This window comes from Corvus hawaiiensis, chromosome 6, assembly GCF_020740725.1.
Source record: "Corvus hawaiiensis isolate bCorHaw1 chromosome 6, bCorHaw1.pri.cur, whole genome shotgun sequence".
NCBI lineage: Eukaryota > Metazoa > Chordata > Aves > Passeriformes > Corvidae > Corvus > Corvus hawaiiensis.
In genome coordinates, this window is record NC_063218.1 from 38,565,308 (window position 1) to 38,581,352 (window position 16,045).

At 43.1% G+C, this 16,045-nt stretch overlaps 1 protein-coding gene across 2 annotated transcripts in view; it reads right to left on the reverse strand.

Annotated features, from left to right (window-relative positions):
- ITPKA (inositol-trisphosphate 3-kinase A) overlaps positions 1 to 16,045 on the reverse strand; it is a 40,467-nt gene that overhangs the window by 8,216 nt on the left and 16,206 nt on the right. For both annotated transcript variants that reach the window (XM_048305975.1, XM_048305974.1), the window contains 3 exons: positions 7,320 to 7,416; positions 4,952 to 5,165; positions 3,154 to 3,358 (listed from right to left, as the gene is read on the reverse strand). In XM_048305975.1, the coding sequence (XP_048161932.1) occupies positions 3,154 to 3,358; positions 4,952 to 5,165; positions 7,320 to 7,416 (516 nt within the window). The remainder of the gene's footprint in view (positions 1 to 3,153; positions 3,359 to 4,951; positions 5,166 to 7,319; positions 7,417 to 16,045) is intronic.

A 16,045-nucleotide genomic window follows, 5' to 3' on the forward strand; every position in this document is an offset into this window, starting at 1 on the left:
CCTGGGAAAATAGCTATCCCTGATCTACAGCTAAAGAAATGGTACCAAAGGAAGAGTAACTTTTCAAACTGCACAGACATTCACTGTCAGAATGGGAAGACAGAAATCCCAACTCTGAGCCCCAGGCATCTCTGCTCTGCAAAACATTAGCTTAGTATTGTAGACAAAATATTTGTGATGCCTGGCCTTCAGACAGCCTCTGCCAGAGAGGAAATGTGCATTTGGAATCAGGCAGCCACAAGATACCGAGCAACAGGTTTCAACTGTAGGGACACCAAATGGTTCAAAATATTTTTGATAGGAGGAAAAGTGACAAATCCCATAAATGAACTTGACTTGATTTCAGAGATCCAGAAGCAAGGCAAGGAAAAGAAATGGATCAACCTAAAGAGAACAGGTACCCCACTACTGAAGGAGTGCATATGGTGAATCAGATCTCATTTAACAGCAGCTGGTTCACAGAAGGGCTTATATGATTTCACTTTCTTTGCTTTCGCTTCTTATTCAAGCAGCCACAGGCCAGGAAAATTTCTGAATGACCACAGCCAACATACCTTATGAGCTAACTCCAGAAGTTACCAGCGCAGTTAGGGAGAACATCCCCTTATAACCATCAACCACTAGCTGGCACCACTGACTCTTACAGGCTTTCCTACCAAAATGGGGATCCCTGCAGAATGGCTTTGCTTTTCTGCAACAATACAGAACGGGATGCACTGTTCACCTCCAGTGGAACAGTGTAGGGAGTACTGACTACCTGCATTGCCTGAACAATTCAGTTTCTGCCACCTTTTCTCCATTTAAAAAAATCATTTAAGAAAATGATACCTACATGCCTCACAGCACAGGGAGATAAAGGGAATGTGCTCCAAAGTACTTCCTGTGCTTAATCAAGGATTAAGTATTCATGTTTTGCACAGTTACAGCAGTGTCTCCACAGTGGGAAACACTACACAATCTGTGTGTCATACTGCTCCTACCTACCTCCGACAACCAACAAATCCACACAAGTACAAGCCAGGAAGTTTTTCTGAAGCTCCCCTGTGCTCCCTTATCTCAGTCACTCTCCAGGACTCAAATCTGTACATCTTCACTCACCAACGATCTTTCCAAGAACATACTTGAAAGGCCTCAAGATCATCTGGGTTTCTGATTCCATTACACAGAGGAGCATACAAAGACCTAAGGTGTATAGGAATAAAACAAGTATCTTGATAACATCATTAGCTGGCTAAAGGGCAAGACAGGATCACATGTTTGGGCTGCACTGGAGACAGATCATCTACTCATCTACCACCCAGACAGTTCTTGCATGAGGGTGCCCGTGTCTAACAGCCAGGAGTGGGTGGCACAGCACACGGGGCCAGCACTGCATGAGCTGGAAGCCCCAGTTCCTGTATCACAGCAGGAGAATCTATGAATAAGGAAGAGAGAAGACACACAGGGAAGCAGAGAAGAAAGAAGTATTTAAACAGCCTCTGTTCATCAGCATCGCCCTCTTTTATCCCTTTCTTATTTCTATGTGCTTGAACTGTGAAATAGAAACAAAAGTAATCCAGGTTCTGGAGTGGTGCAGTTGACACACCAGAATGTGTGTCACCAGAATGTGTGTCATGGGATGCCATCCAGAAGGGCATGGGCAGGCTCAAATGTAGGCCAATGGAAATCTCATGCAGTTTAAGTGCAAGGTGCTGCACCTGGGGCAGGGCAACCCCCAGTATCAATCCAAGCTGGGGGATGAACAGATCAAGAGCAGCCCTGCCAAAAAGGACCTGGGAGTGCTGGTGGATAGGAGGCTGGACATGACCCAGCAATGTGTGCTCACAGCCCAGAAAGCCAGCTGTGTCCTGGGCTGTATCCGAAGCAGCGTGGCCAGCAGGGCAAGGGAAGGGGTTCTGCCCCTCTGCTCCTCTCTCATGGGACCCCCCCTGGAGTGCTGCATCCAGCTCTTGGGTCCTCAGCACAGAAAGGACATGGACCTGTTGGAGTGTGTCCAGAGGAGGCCACCAAATTGATTAGAGGGATGGAAAACCTCTCCTATGAGGAAAGGCTGAGAGAATTGGGATTATTCAGCCTGGAAAAGAAAAGGCTTTGGGGTGACCTAATTGTGGTTTTCCAGTACCTGAAGGGAGCCTACAAGAAAGATGGAGAGGGATTTTTTACAAGAGCAGGTAGTGACAGGACAAGGGGTCCTTTCTAAGTGGGAGTAGGTTTAGATTAGGTATTAGAAAAAGATTCTTCACTGCAAGTGTGGTGAGGCACTGGAACAGGTTGCCCAGAGAAGTTGTGGGTGCCCTATCCCTGGAATTGTTCAAGACCAGGCTGGATGGAGCTCTGAGCAACCTGGTCTAGTGGAAGGTGCCCCTGCCCATAGCACAGGGGTTGGTACTACATGATCTTTAAGGTCCCTTCCAACCCAGGCCATTCTATGATTCTATAAAAGGTAAGTAAGTAATAAGTAGGAAAGAAAATTGCCCAGGTTCCACTGTGGCTTAAGGTAGTATCCTAGGAATGGTACAGGGGCACAAACTTATCCATCAAGAACAGCAGATGGACTTGGCTGATGGAGAAATTTCATTTTGTATTGTTCTGGCTTTATTCCAGCTCCATTCATACTGGATCTCATCATGTATTTAAAATGAAAAGTGGTTTCCTTGATCCCATGGGTATCTAAGCAAATGCTTTTAACATGCCTTGCCAATAAACATAACTGCAACAAAACCACTCTACTGTGATTCACTTGGAATAAATATGTATAGTTCCTGGATAAAAAAAGTAATTGCATGCAGAGAGGGAGTTAATACTTCTGTTCTGAATTCCTCCTGACAACAGTCTCATTTTCATTCTATCTGCACTGCGTACCTCCTTGAGTCCTTCCTGCAAGGTCTCTGTGATATGTACTTGATTCAAGTATGGCTGACGTATATTTGAAGCTTAAATTCATTGAAACTCTCTGTTACAATTACAATGAATGCTTAAAAACTACAGTAGAGTGAACTCTGTGGTTTCAGTCAGTGCATTTTCACATAATCCTTTGGAAAAGCTGGAGACTGATGTGCACAAGCTTTTTGATTTAATTTTGATTAATTTTTGATTAATCAACACATCCAACAAAGTTCAGTCTCCAGGAACAGGCAGAGGTGAAACAATTACCTTAATCCCTTCAATCCTGAAGCCCAGGTTGGCACTAGAGCTGATGGTTTCTCTCCACTGCATGTACCGGGGTTTGGTGACAGCATGCTGGGCGTTCTCTTCAGCCGTGGGAGCAAGAGGATCCACTTCAATCATTTTCTTGTACATGTCCTTACGCAGCTTTGGCTTCTCTCGTGCCTTAGTCAACTCTTCCTCCAAATATGTTCTGCAAACATCACATCCCAACATGACCTTAAGGACTGCCCCGATATTTCTTTTTACAGCTTACAAACCGGCCTCAAGAAACATCAACCAGGAAAGTAAGCCTTATCATTGCCCCAGTTTTGCACATGGGGAAACCAAAGTACACAGAGCAATGACTGTGCAGGCATATTTAGTGAAACAGCCCCAGGAATCAGGAATTGTAATTCACTTCTTGTTCTAACTATACCTTTACTTACTGTTACAACTTATTGTTATTTCCTGGTTATAGAATAGGAGAAAGCTGAATTCCCACCGTGCCATAAAACAGAACTGCGTTTTCAGACGACAGTTAGGAAAGATCACTTAACATGCAATCAAAAAAACAAATAGGGCTATTGAAGACTTACTGCATTCTCTCTCTTCAAAAAACTTGACATCAGTCATTGGTAATTTTTTTAGGCCTCAGAAAGTTTAAGTTTTACTTAATGCATCTCAGTGAAAGACAGAATCACTCTTCATATAGAAAAAACTAAAGAGTAAAGCAGATTATCAGAGCAGTTCCAAACCAGAAGAGGTAACTAAGAACAGGAAGGTGAAGGGACACAAAACTTCCACATTTTGCTCTTATCACTCAATCTGTTAAGCCAGCAGCCATTAGAAAGGCACTATCCATGTTCTCCACATTCCACTGGTTTTGTAAAGCTTGCTACTTTGTCAGGTGCCTGAATGTTACTTTCTTCATCATAGCGTAACAAACCAGGATGGTATTTAGGAGATGATGTCACTCACTGCCAGAATGTCACCTACTTTCAACACAATGTGTACTGTTGCAAATCCTTTTCTTTCTTCTGAACATACCAGTGCTACATATTTCTAATTCATGTAAAATTTTGCATCTATTTGAAAAGGTGTATCTGCATTCCTGTAAGTAGAGTAACTAATTTATGACAATAACTCTTGAGCATCTGAGCTGACACCCAAAAGATTACTATGACAGCTCATACTTCTGTGTACTGTTACCTTACTCCAGGATCTCAACAGATCCCTATCTGGTTGTTATGCTTAGATAGTACTTTTGATGTTTTCATCTTCATCACAGACAATGAACGGAAAAGAAAGTGGGAATCTGGAGAACAAAATGATGGCAACACTTCAAGATGTCAGAGTAGGGAAAAAAACAGGTCAGTCCTGAGCAAATTGTCAACTCTTTACAGAAAAGATCAATACCAGTGAAGACTCATTCAAGCATTGGAAATGGGCTTTCACACTGCTATTCAGTCATTTACATCGGGAGATGGAAATTTTACTCTTTGTGAGGCCTTCTGAATCACTGCACACACAAGGATTCAATGAACTGGAGGTGAATAAATCATAACATTTTTTTCCCACGTATTATCAGGCCACTGCAGAGAAACTTTGTCTTAAATCACCCCTGAAAATTTCTTGATGTGGATAGTTTTTGAGCCTATAGATCAGTTAGTTTCCAGAATCCATGTACAATCTGGCAATAATGGGACATACTGCCCTCAGGTTGTCCAAGATGACTTGTGAGCAGGACCATATGTCCCCCCTCCTTCAAATGCAGGGAAAGCACATTCTCTTTCATTCACCCCACCTGATCCCCATCTTGCAGTCCATCACACTTGGCCCTTCAAAATCAGTAAGCAAGTCATCCAGCTGGATGTAGCTCTCGCCATCTCTCTCCACCACACCATGGAAGCAAGGGACGCAGGAGCGTAGTGGGTCTTTCATCAGTCGCTCAAAACACTCCTTTTCATTCTCTGAGAAGCGTTTGAGAATCTTCCCACTATCAGCTGCCTTGAAACTCCCTAAAAAAAGAAAATCAAACATTTGCTGACAAGATTGACGTGCAAAAAAGAAAAACCCCTTCCCCCACCATTCCAGTTTCATCTATCTCAGTCTCATGGCAGCAGTTAAAGACTTCCCCTGAAGAGAAGAGATAGGTTGCTTTTCATAAAAAATAAAACATACAGGACAAACAGCTGTTAGCAGTTAAAGTCCGTTTGGATACATTCCCATGTCAGAATTTATAGCTTTAAGCAGTGCAGTTGCTTCAGGCCATTGGGCTGTTTGGGTTTTTTTTCCATGTTAATCTTTGCTAGGTTATTAAACAGTACTATACTTACTAAAATGCACAGGAAGAAGCCACGAACCAGAATTCATTAATCCTCTGACAGGCTATTTTAAAGCTGCATAACACTGCCAGTGCTGGCTTTGTCCTTAATCCTCACACAAGTTATATACACCTGCTGAGCGTGTCCGGACAGAGGCAGCGCAGTCAATCAGTGATAGTTAAACAGCCAGAACAGGCCAGAAGCCAAGCACTGCCCTTTCCAACCACACACACACAGGCTGTGACTGCCTCTTTGCCTGCCTGCAGGTACTGCCTCTCCTCTGGAAACCTGCTAATCTGCTAATGCCCTGCAGGTACAGTCTGGAGGGTGATAGTGCTTTTTACAGCCCTGTGTCTGAATGGTATCTAGGACAAATGACATCTGCAGAGGCCACACAGTAATCAGACTCCACCTGCCCAGAGTTTCCAAATGCTCTCCTGTCTTGCAGCCTGCCGACAGCATCTGAAGAAAGTACACGTTTCATTCAGAGGTATCCTTTAGATCTATATGAAATAAATTGGGCACCAAAGTAGAAGCCTCACTAATCCTGGGGATAACACTCAACCTTTACCACAGCAGAATCCTTCAGCCATTCCCAACTGGTTCTCCTCTGACAAATCCTAGAACTGGCACGGCCTCGGCACAAGGGCAAGGCTGGTAACAGCCCAGGTTCTAGTTCAGAAAAACACTGTCGTATCAGAGAAGAACAGCTGCAGAAAGGATGGAGTAAACCCAACCACAGAAAACTACTAAAAGGAAACTGGAACAGTATCTCTCCTAATCAGCTTCTAGTAAACTCTTAACCCTCCTCTTCCACCCTACTACAGGAGTCTCCAGAAGGGTTATGATTACACGACCAGTGCATCGCTCCACACAGATGAAGCCAACTCCATACATCTGTGACAAAAACTGCATTAAGACTGGGTCATCTTGGCACTTTGATACAAATCAGACCCAACAACAACACTGTGCAAATTGCAGCTACTCAGTTTCGAGGGCTCAGTAAATTTCTCAGCACAGCTTTGAAGTGCACCGTATTAGTGCATTAGCATACACAGAGGTGGTTCACGCACTGCATTACAGCACGATGCAGCGTAGGTGCCTGCCCACATGTGTACTAATAAACCCCCACTAGCACCGCACAGGAATTACATGAAGCAGGAGAGACACAAACCTGATCACTTCCCTTTGTTGTTTTTCTGCCTGATAAATGAAACTAAGCCTGCATCAGCCTGGTGTGCTACATCAGGAGTACACCTACCAATTTTTACAGACACAAAACTAGAATCAACCGAGCTGCTCCTTGCACTCATACAGTGAACAATGACAGATTCACAATGCAAACACCTGGTCAGCAAGGCAATTTTCATATTTGTTTTCCACCCAAGGACCTACATTCAGATGAGGGGTTTGGAGTGGTATTAGAAACACTGTCCTTCTCAAGGCTGAAGCACATACAGTCATGAACAGTAATCCTTCTCACTAGAGAACTAACTACTGGCTACTAAGTCAAGAAAAATGATCCCATACCACAACCAACAGCATCAGACAGATTAGGGCTTTAACTCCCCAGTCTCTTGCTTCCCTAGGTATTTTACACATATCACCTTACAAGCCTGGCCCTTCTCCAGAGTCTGACCACTGCTTCCCTGCTCATCTCATTATTCAGGTATATCACTCCCACTTCCCTATCCACACCACAACCAAAATATGTTTTAGGTCACAGATTTATGTGATATTGTCTGCTTCCTTTTTACCTGAAGGAAGGAAGGAAACAGAGAAAGACTGCTCTCCTTGCTGCAGTCATCCTCACTCCAGAGACAAACACATTGAAGATCCCCCTCTCACCTGTATGCCCAGCCAGCTGCACCCATGAGTAGCGTTTCTTGAAGGGGCTGATGACTGGTAAGTTAACCATGGTTTTAATTGTATGCCATGCCTTTTTCTGGAAAAGAAAAGAAATCTTAAGTTGGGCAAAAGCTGAAATCCTGGCATGCCACAAATATGTTACATAGCTTCATGCACATTGAGCTGTTCCTCACTAATTTGTAAGTGCTCAAAGGTGGAACCACAAACCAAACATTATCATCATTGTTGGAAAAATATGCACGCAAACCCAAGAATGGACAAATAAAGATAACACCCTGCCATACACAAGAAAGCTGCCTGTAAGAAAAAAAAGTCAGACTGCACGTCACAGGCCTGTTCTTAGCCACACCTCGCCCTCTGTGTGTGAGTCACCCAGTATGTGGACAGCAGACGCTGAACGAACACACACATGCACACATACGCACATTTAAGTTTCCATGAGACATGCACATAAGCTGCCTGTCACTGTCAGCAACACTTCCTTTCCCAGGGAACTTCAGCATCACCTCGTGATTAACAGCTTTCCCTGAGTCAGCAGGTGAATCTTACTGTGATACATGCATAGAAAGCACTTCTCTAGTTGGACACAGAGCTCACCCAAGTCCCTCAGCACCTCAGACAGCCTGCTGCAGAATCTACTCCAGGTCATGAATTTTCCTAATCCCTCCCCTCCTTCCCAATCCTGTTACTGTTTAACAAAGCTGGGCATTGCTCTGGCGACCTTTGAGTGCAGCTGCCTGGGTACCCCTGCAGGCAGACAGGGAAACAGAACAGCTGCTCACAAAGAGCAGCTGAGTGCTCTGTTGCAAAGACAGAAGGAAAAAAAAAGTAGAAAGTGAAAAAGTCTCATGCTCTGGAACTGAAAACCAGGTGGGAGAGAACCACAGCCCACCAGCGTTCATGTTACAGTTGGAGCGATCCCAAAGTGCCTTACAAAGAAGGAGAGGAGGCTCAGTTCTTCTATCACTAGAACACAATACCCTGCTGGAGAAGAAAAATGGAGCTGGATGATACTTATGCATGACAATTTAGTGCTGAGGGAGTTTTGTTGAGATCAAGTGTAGCTGGGGATTAGGCGGCATTTACAGAAGTGTTTATCAATGGCCCAACTGGAGTTCACCAAAATCAACAGGAGGCATTAATGTCACTGAAAACAAGTTTAAGTGCTTGCTCATCAACTGAAAAACACACATTCAAAACAACCGTGTCTTCTCTAGCAGGGATATTGATCTGGAGATTGGGGTGCTTAGGATACCTAATTTTTATTGTCTTCTACAGTCTAAGTGAAAAAGAGAAAATGTGAAATTGCAGGCAATAATACACAGGCAAAATGTTGCTCTCCAGATCACACTCTGACCTGGCCAGCTTCCCCGAATTTATTAACTTATACCACATTTCTTATAAGGTACCCTTCAGCAACACTGGTCATCATGTGAGGGCAAAAGCTTGCAGCGATCTTAGAATGTATCAAGAGGATATATGAACCCACAGACACAAGCAATTTCTTTTTTAAAGATTTGTCTTCACAAGAAAGCTTTAAGTTATGCTTCAAATTAAAATGGACATAACAATATAATTACCATATAAGCATACTTACTCTGAAATGAGGTTGCTTCTACCTATTTAACTTTGTTTTTTAATGGAGTTCAAGCTGAAATTAAGTCTTGGTCAGATATGTGCCCCATGCAGTGACAGTACTTTTGAAAACATACTATGCCAGTGAGAGGAAGCATCCAGAGAAAATCCTGGATGTTTGAGAATTCTGAAGACTCAGCCACACTTACTAGAACTCCACAGATGTTACTAGCTCTAGCTAAACTCCAATTTCATAACTAACTTCTGCAGGTTCATATGCTGTATTATTTGGATTTGATATTTCTTATTATTTGCCTTAAGCTGTTCCAAACTGCAGCCTTGCAGTGCTGAACAGTGACTTGTGTCTATTGCAGACTCAGCCGCTGTTCTGTGAGGACGAGAGAGACTCTTGTACACCACTTAAACATGTCTGTAGCCTCCTTCTGGAGGAAAGTGCAATGTAAATACTGTTTTTCAAGTAGCAAAGAAATTATTTTTGTATATTTATTTGTCAGATTTCACCGATAGCAGAAGCTCTTCAGTCTACTCTGCTGTTTCTACTTCAGAAGGACAGAGTCCCAAGTTATTTAAACAACAGTTGAAAATAAACATTTTTATGAAGTAAAATGACCTCTTTGAATGTAGCTCCTGCCAAAGATTTAGTTTTTTTAAGATTCCAGACCAGTTTTCAGGGCAACACTGCTTTTTCCCCATCCCTTAATCAGAAGTCAACATTGCTCCATAATTCTCCCATAAAGACCCCACATCATAATGTTCCACTCCTAACAAGCTGCATCCTGTCTCCCAGTGACTTGTCATACTGTTATATGCATCAGTAACGAGAAGCACAGATTCTCAACGAATGCACATCAACTGTCAATGCAACATCACACTCCAGTGGCTCTCCTACCTCCTCCCTCCCACCTAACGCTAAGAAGCTGAAGCTTTTATTTGTATTGTGGGCGTGAAGGAGAGACAATGGGCCAAATTCAGCCCCAGCTCAAGTGGACTTTGGCCGCTTAGGTTACAGCTGCCCTGGATAAGTATGTTTAAGTTACTCATCCAATAAATAGACACCGACAATTTTTATTTACCTTTTTAAATTTTAAATAATCTCTTCACAAACCTTTCCTCCCCCTCAAAACAGGGAAAGCAGAAGGCTCAAACTAGGAGAGAAAGGACTGCCTTCTGACCCATCCTGTGGGGAGTGCTGCCATCAGCAGGGGTTCAGCAGTTTCACTTTCCTCTACCTCAATTTCTAGCCTCCCAGCTCACTCAGCCCAGGGTACAAATTGCCAGGATGCAAGCAGGGCTGCATGCTGGTAGAGCAGTGGTGTGAGTGGGAAGATGAAAACTTTGTGTGCTTGCTGTAGGAGGAATCATTCTCACTTCTATTTCTAAAGCAAGATCTCTTCTTTGTTAGCAATGGCATTATGTGCTTTTCAAATCACTGCTTTATGCTGCCATGGCAAAGAGGGCTTCTACCACTGCCCATCTGTATTTGCAGTCTTATCTCCCTCTGTCACTGTTTCTTCTAGACTCCTGCTCAGTCTTCCTTGATGTTTTGCTCTGCCTGGGTTTCTGCAAGACCTCACTTCTTCTAGATTCCCTGGGGAAACTCAGTTATCTCTGTATTGTATCTGTATTCAGGATTGCCTGAATCAGATGCTCTTGACATCACTGATGCTGTTTTATATGCCTCAATATGCTCAAGAGTTTTCCAACAGTAAAAACAAAGGCATTCCAAAGGAGTCAAGAAGCAAACATGAAAAATATTAACATTCTTAGACTCAGCATGTAAGTTACTCAATGTGACCTTTAAGTGACACATGATATAAACCCCCCTGAGCAATAAAAGGTGTGGGGCACTAAAGAGGGAAAATCAAGCTTTCTGCCAATGGGGCAGGCCATGTGACAGTCTGTGCCATGGCAAGTGTGTCCCTGGCAGCAAATGGACAAAATTTCAGTGAAGAGAATGGGAAAACCCATTCACACAATGCAGCCACAATGCACGCAAAGGAGCTGTGGTTCTGTGTCTGATCTGTTACCTGAATTACTCTCTTGACTCACTTTCCTGAATCTGAAGCATGGCTCTGAAGAGAAGAACACATCCATGCAGCAGATGTGGAGCCCTGCTCTGTGCATATGCAGACAAGATGCTGGCCAGGTGAGGTATTCCCACCCTATTCAACCCTGGACAAAGGCAGCTGCTGCCATTGTGTCCATCCATTAAGGAAGAGCAGCAGTAACTGAGCGCCACTGGTTTGTGTGAGCACAGCTTTCTCCAGGGCTTTTCTCATGATGAGCACACAACTTCACACGTGACCAGTGTGCAGAGGCACAGCCGTGATGAGCCTGCACAAACTGACTTGCCTGACAAAAATCCATTAAACTCTCTGGGAGGCATTTCATCCATTTCAAGGGATTTGGGCTCAGACCCCACTGTCCCCAAGAATTCATCTCCAGGAACTACCAGGCTTTCCTGAAATTCTCCCATCACTTCAGGACAAGGGCTATAACATTCTAATAGGCAAGCTCACTGAAGAGATTAGTGCAAACTCCCTGCATTGGATGGGGCTTTTTGGTTGCTGTTGTTGCTTTACAGGCAGTACAGAACAACTAACATCTCTCTGAGCATATGCTGACTCCCTCAGGAATAGGAGAGCCACTCTAATTCCTAAAGGGAACAGTGGATAGGGAGCTGAACCTTCCTCTGCTGTTCTGTAGAAAAATAAATAAAATCTCTCACTTATTTAAGGGTAAAAAGAATAATATCCCAGTTCTGTGAATGCCTGAAACACATGTAACTACCCTCAGGCAATAAATAACAGGTAACATACACAAGAATTTGTTCTACTTAGGACTTTTCAGCAATTACAATAAATAAAATCACCAGTCACACCTAAATTAGGACACATTGCGGGTAGGGGGAATAAGAAAACCCTTTTCTTCAGAAAAATGAAGTAATTCAGCTTTCATAATTCTAGCATATTGAAACTATAATGAGTTAAAGAACAAAAGAACACTAAAATTCAATATAAATCAACAGGATCTTTAAAAACATCCGTGATTCCATCAGCAGCAGAGTGAAGGAGTTGTTTCTTGCCTGAGCTGGTAAATCACCATGGATATTCTGCTAGACTATTGTAAACAATGACCCTTGAATCCTTTTAACAGGTACATTTCAGCTGTTTCTTTATCCAAGATCCTGTTGTCTTTTTTTTTTCGTGTGCACTAGTACAAAGCCTGCACAAGAAAGCTATTATGACAGCAAGAAACAAAAGGATAATGAGAATTTTTTTTAGTAATCCTTTTTTTTTTTCCCTAAAAGGCTTTAAGAAAGAGTACTTAATTGTCAGTCATCATTATCCACCGTTCTTTTAAAGTCTTTACATCATTTAGGCTAAATTCTGCCACTCTGGGACATGGGGGCTGAAATCTAATCCATAATGCTGGTTGCCACTGCCTACTCAGTGTCTCACCAACTCCTAGAAGGAACAAAGTTCCTCCACAGGGACTTGTACGGAGTACAGAAAACTATAATTATCAAAAGTTACTATACGCATTTCAAAATAATCCTGTAAGAGCCATGTGCCCAAAACGCAGGAGCGCTGAGCAACACCTTGCCCAGGGATCTTGGCCAACGCAGTGAGCAGCGGGCACATGAGAAGGTGATGGGTGTTGGCCTCTTTTGGGGCACAGTAACCACAGCAATAGTGCCTGGAAAAGTAAACAAGTGTCTGGGAACCCATCAGACCAGTCAGTAATTGGAACTGCCTTCTATGAGCAGGCCCAAAAATAACACTAAGAATTACTAAACTGGGTATCAGTTATGACTTATCCAGGCACAGTATTAGTCATTCTCCAGCGGCTCACCTTTCTGCTGGGTTGGTTTTTTTGCCCCTCTTCTCTTCCTTCCTTGTCACACACTAGCATGCATATTACTCTGAGTGACACAAGTCCTCACAAGGTCCATATTACTCACATGGGTGTCTTAAGTATCAGTATGAGCAGGTGGTCACTTTCTGTTCATAACTGTTCCTTCTAAACTCTGTGTATCTTTTACAGGTTTATTACTGCTTCACAGAATGGGTCAGGTTGGAAGGGACCACAGTGGGTCATTTGGTCCAACCTCTCTGCTCAAGCAGGGTCATTCCAGAGCACATGGCACAGGATTCCATCCAGAGGGCTCTGGACTATCTCCAGTGAGGGAGACTCCACAACCTCTCTGGGCAGCCTGTTCCAGTGCATGGCCCCCAGAACAGTAAAGAAGCTTTCTCCATGTTCAGGTGGAACTTCCTGTGCATCCGTTTCTGCCCGTTGCCTCTTGTCCTGTTGCTTGGCACAACTGAGCAGAGCCTGGCTCCATCCTCTGACACCCTCCCTTCAGATACTCATAGACATCGATGAGTCCCCTCTCAGTTGTCTCTTCTTGAGGCTGAACAGGCCCAGCTCCCTCAGCCTTTCCTCATAAGAGTTGCTCTAGTCTCCTAATCTTCTTCAAAGCCCTTCTCTGGACCTGCTCCAGGAGCTCCATGTCTCTCTTGTACTGAGAAGCACAGATGCAGCCTCACAAGGGTTAAGCAGAAGGGTAGAATCACCTCCCCAGACCTGCTGGCAATGCTCTTCCTAATGCATTCCAGGATACCACTGGCCTTCTGGGCCTCCAGTTTTACTTTTTATAGTATATACACTTACTTAAAATATTTTCTAAAACCTCTGAGTTAATTTTATTTACAAAACTCTTGACTGCTTTATTTACCATAGTTTATTAAAACAGAAATCAGTTTGAAAGCTAATTTGTTTTCTTAATTATCCCATTTTATTCAATTAGTTAAATATTTTGGAAAATGAAATGAATATACTTCTTCTCTGCTTTCATAAGTGTTTGCCACTTTATTTGAATTGGCTTTGACCTTACATATTGTACCTACACAGGTAAAGAACTTAAATGTAGGTCTAAAGCTATTAACCATATTATTTTAATGGACTAAACCTAGCCCAAACAAAACTTCGTTCTCATCTGTTTCAATACAGTCAATACCTGCCACTACTATAAAAAGCTTCCGTAAGAAATAATTTTGAGCCAACCACAACCAAGAAAATTACTGGCCTAATGTAATTACTGGCCTAATGTAATTACTGTACTGTGTAATTAGATATGCTTCTTTCTCTGTGTGAATGTAGTCAATAATAACAGTTCTGTAATTACAACCTACTAAAAAAAATAATCACACAATACCTAAGCAAAGTGTCTACTGCTTTGTCAAAATCACAATACTCTACCAAGACAAGTTGTTATCAGCACAATTTCCCCCAAACCAATGACTTTTCCATGGGTGCAGCTTCCCAGCAGCCAGCTTCAATGGTTATTAGGAGTTTAATTTTTTCAAGGAGTACAGCTCTGGGACAGTTCACCATATGGTTTCACCTCATGGAGAGAACTGGGGATTTGAGTGATGTTATATAAGAAAACAAAAATTTAAAAAGATAGTAAGAGTTGCTGAGCAACACAGTATCTTTCCAGTTACAGTCACAAAATCTGCCTACCAAGGGATTCTGGTTTTCAGTTCTTTCAGTTTGAGGCTGAGTGTAGTTGCCTTTGCAAATCTGAAACAGGCAGGCAGTTGTCTTGGTCAGATCCAGATCCTGAAACAGCTGACATTTTTTATGCCAAATGTAAGCAAATTATAATTATCCTCAGTGTTTCCTCTACTACCATATACAGATATATACGTACACATAAATGCCGGCATCTAAAATACCTAAAGCAGATAGTAAAAGCCTTTGATTGCAGATGATCAAAATTCTATTACTTTTTTTTTAATTGTCCAGACTATAACAACTCCTAGGCTTTGGCATCATCTGGTATTTGAAGAAGCTTAAAACACCTAACAAGACATGGACCAAGTGAGGAATATTTAATATTTTCCCCCTATTTGTTGGGAGAAATATAACTTAAATATCCACAAATGTTCTGTGTAGGGAAGCAAGGTGGAAGATTTTCCCATAGCTAAAATAAAAATGCCCCAAATAATAACAACAACAAAAACAAAACCGTGAATTTGCCATTGAAGGCACTTTATACTTTCAGCAGCCAGCTTCTGTGCTCTTACCCCTTATTAAAGGTTCCTGGAATCCTCAAGCTCAGGAGATTCTTGCTGCCAAGTCTACTACCCACTTGGCTGAATCAGACATGAATCACAAATCGAGACAAAGATCTCAATGGGTGGGAGGTGAAAGAGCAAGTTAAGAAGAAGAATGCTCCTCAAGTGTATGCAAGCAAACCCTTACACAAACCTTTATCACTGAGCTCCTGAGTGCAACACTTAATTCAGCTCCCAAGGTATGGTAAGGCTCCTACAGCAACTCACTTAGCCCTGCTGTTACCACATTTCACCTTCTCTTGGTCCTGGCCAGGAAACAGGTTCCTGAAGCACCAAACACTAATCTGCACAGGAGTCAGTGTTTATGACTAGACAAAAAGCTACTTAGGGCCGGAATGCTGCGCTGTGCTAACTGACATCTGGGCAGCCTGGTCCAGAGTCCGGAGCTGCGAGCATCGGCTTTAGAAAGTCTGTGCCCTGACATGTAACAGCATCATTCTTCACGCTGTCTGAGGTCTATGCCAACCAGTGCCAACTGATAATTTGGCCAAATCACAGCAACTGGCCTTCTGCCAGGGCAGCTGTGTTACTTCAAATGTTGTAAGCTCTTGCTCAAGGAATAAAAAGAGTGTAATCACATCCCTGGTCAAGGATATCCCTGAGCAGTCTCCACGCGCTCGATGCCTTGGCAGCCCTGACCATCCTTGTACCTAAGTCCCCAGGGGAACTTAACACTCCCTGCTCTGTCACACAGTTGATCTTCCTGGGATGTACGAGTGCCAGCTGGAGCTGTAAGACTGATAATCAACACCAAGGGAGAATTTGCACTCCTAAAGAGCAGCAGTTTGCATGCTACACAAGCAGCCTCCTGATCAGCACCTCTCATGAGACTGCCAGGCAAACTGTGACTACACCTTCATCTCTCCCTCCCTCCCTCTCTTTCACCCTCCAGCCTCCAAACCTTAGAGGAGAAACAGTGCTCAGTCTGTACTTAGCCCTTGATGCTTCTGGCTTTGCACTCAG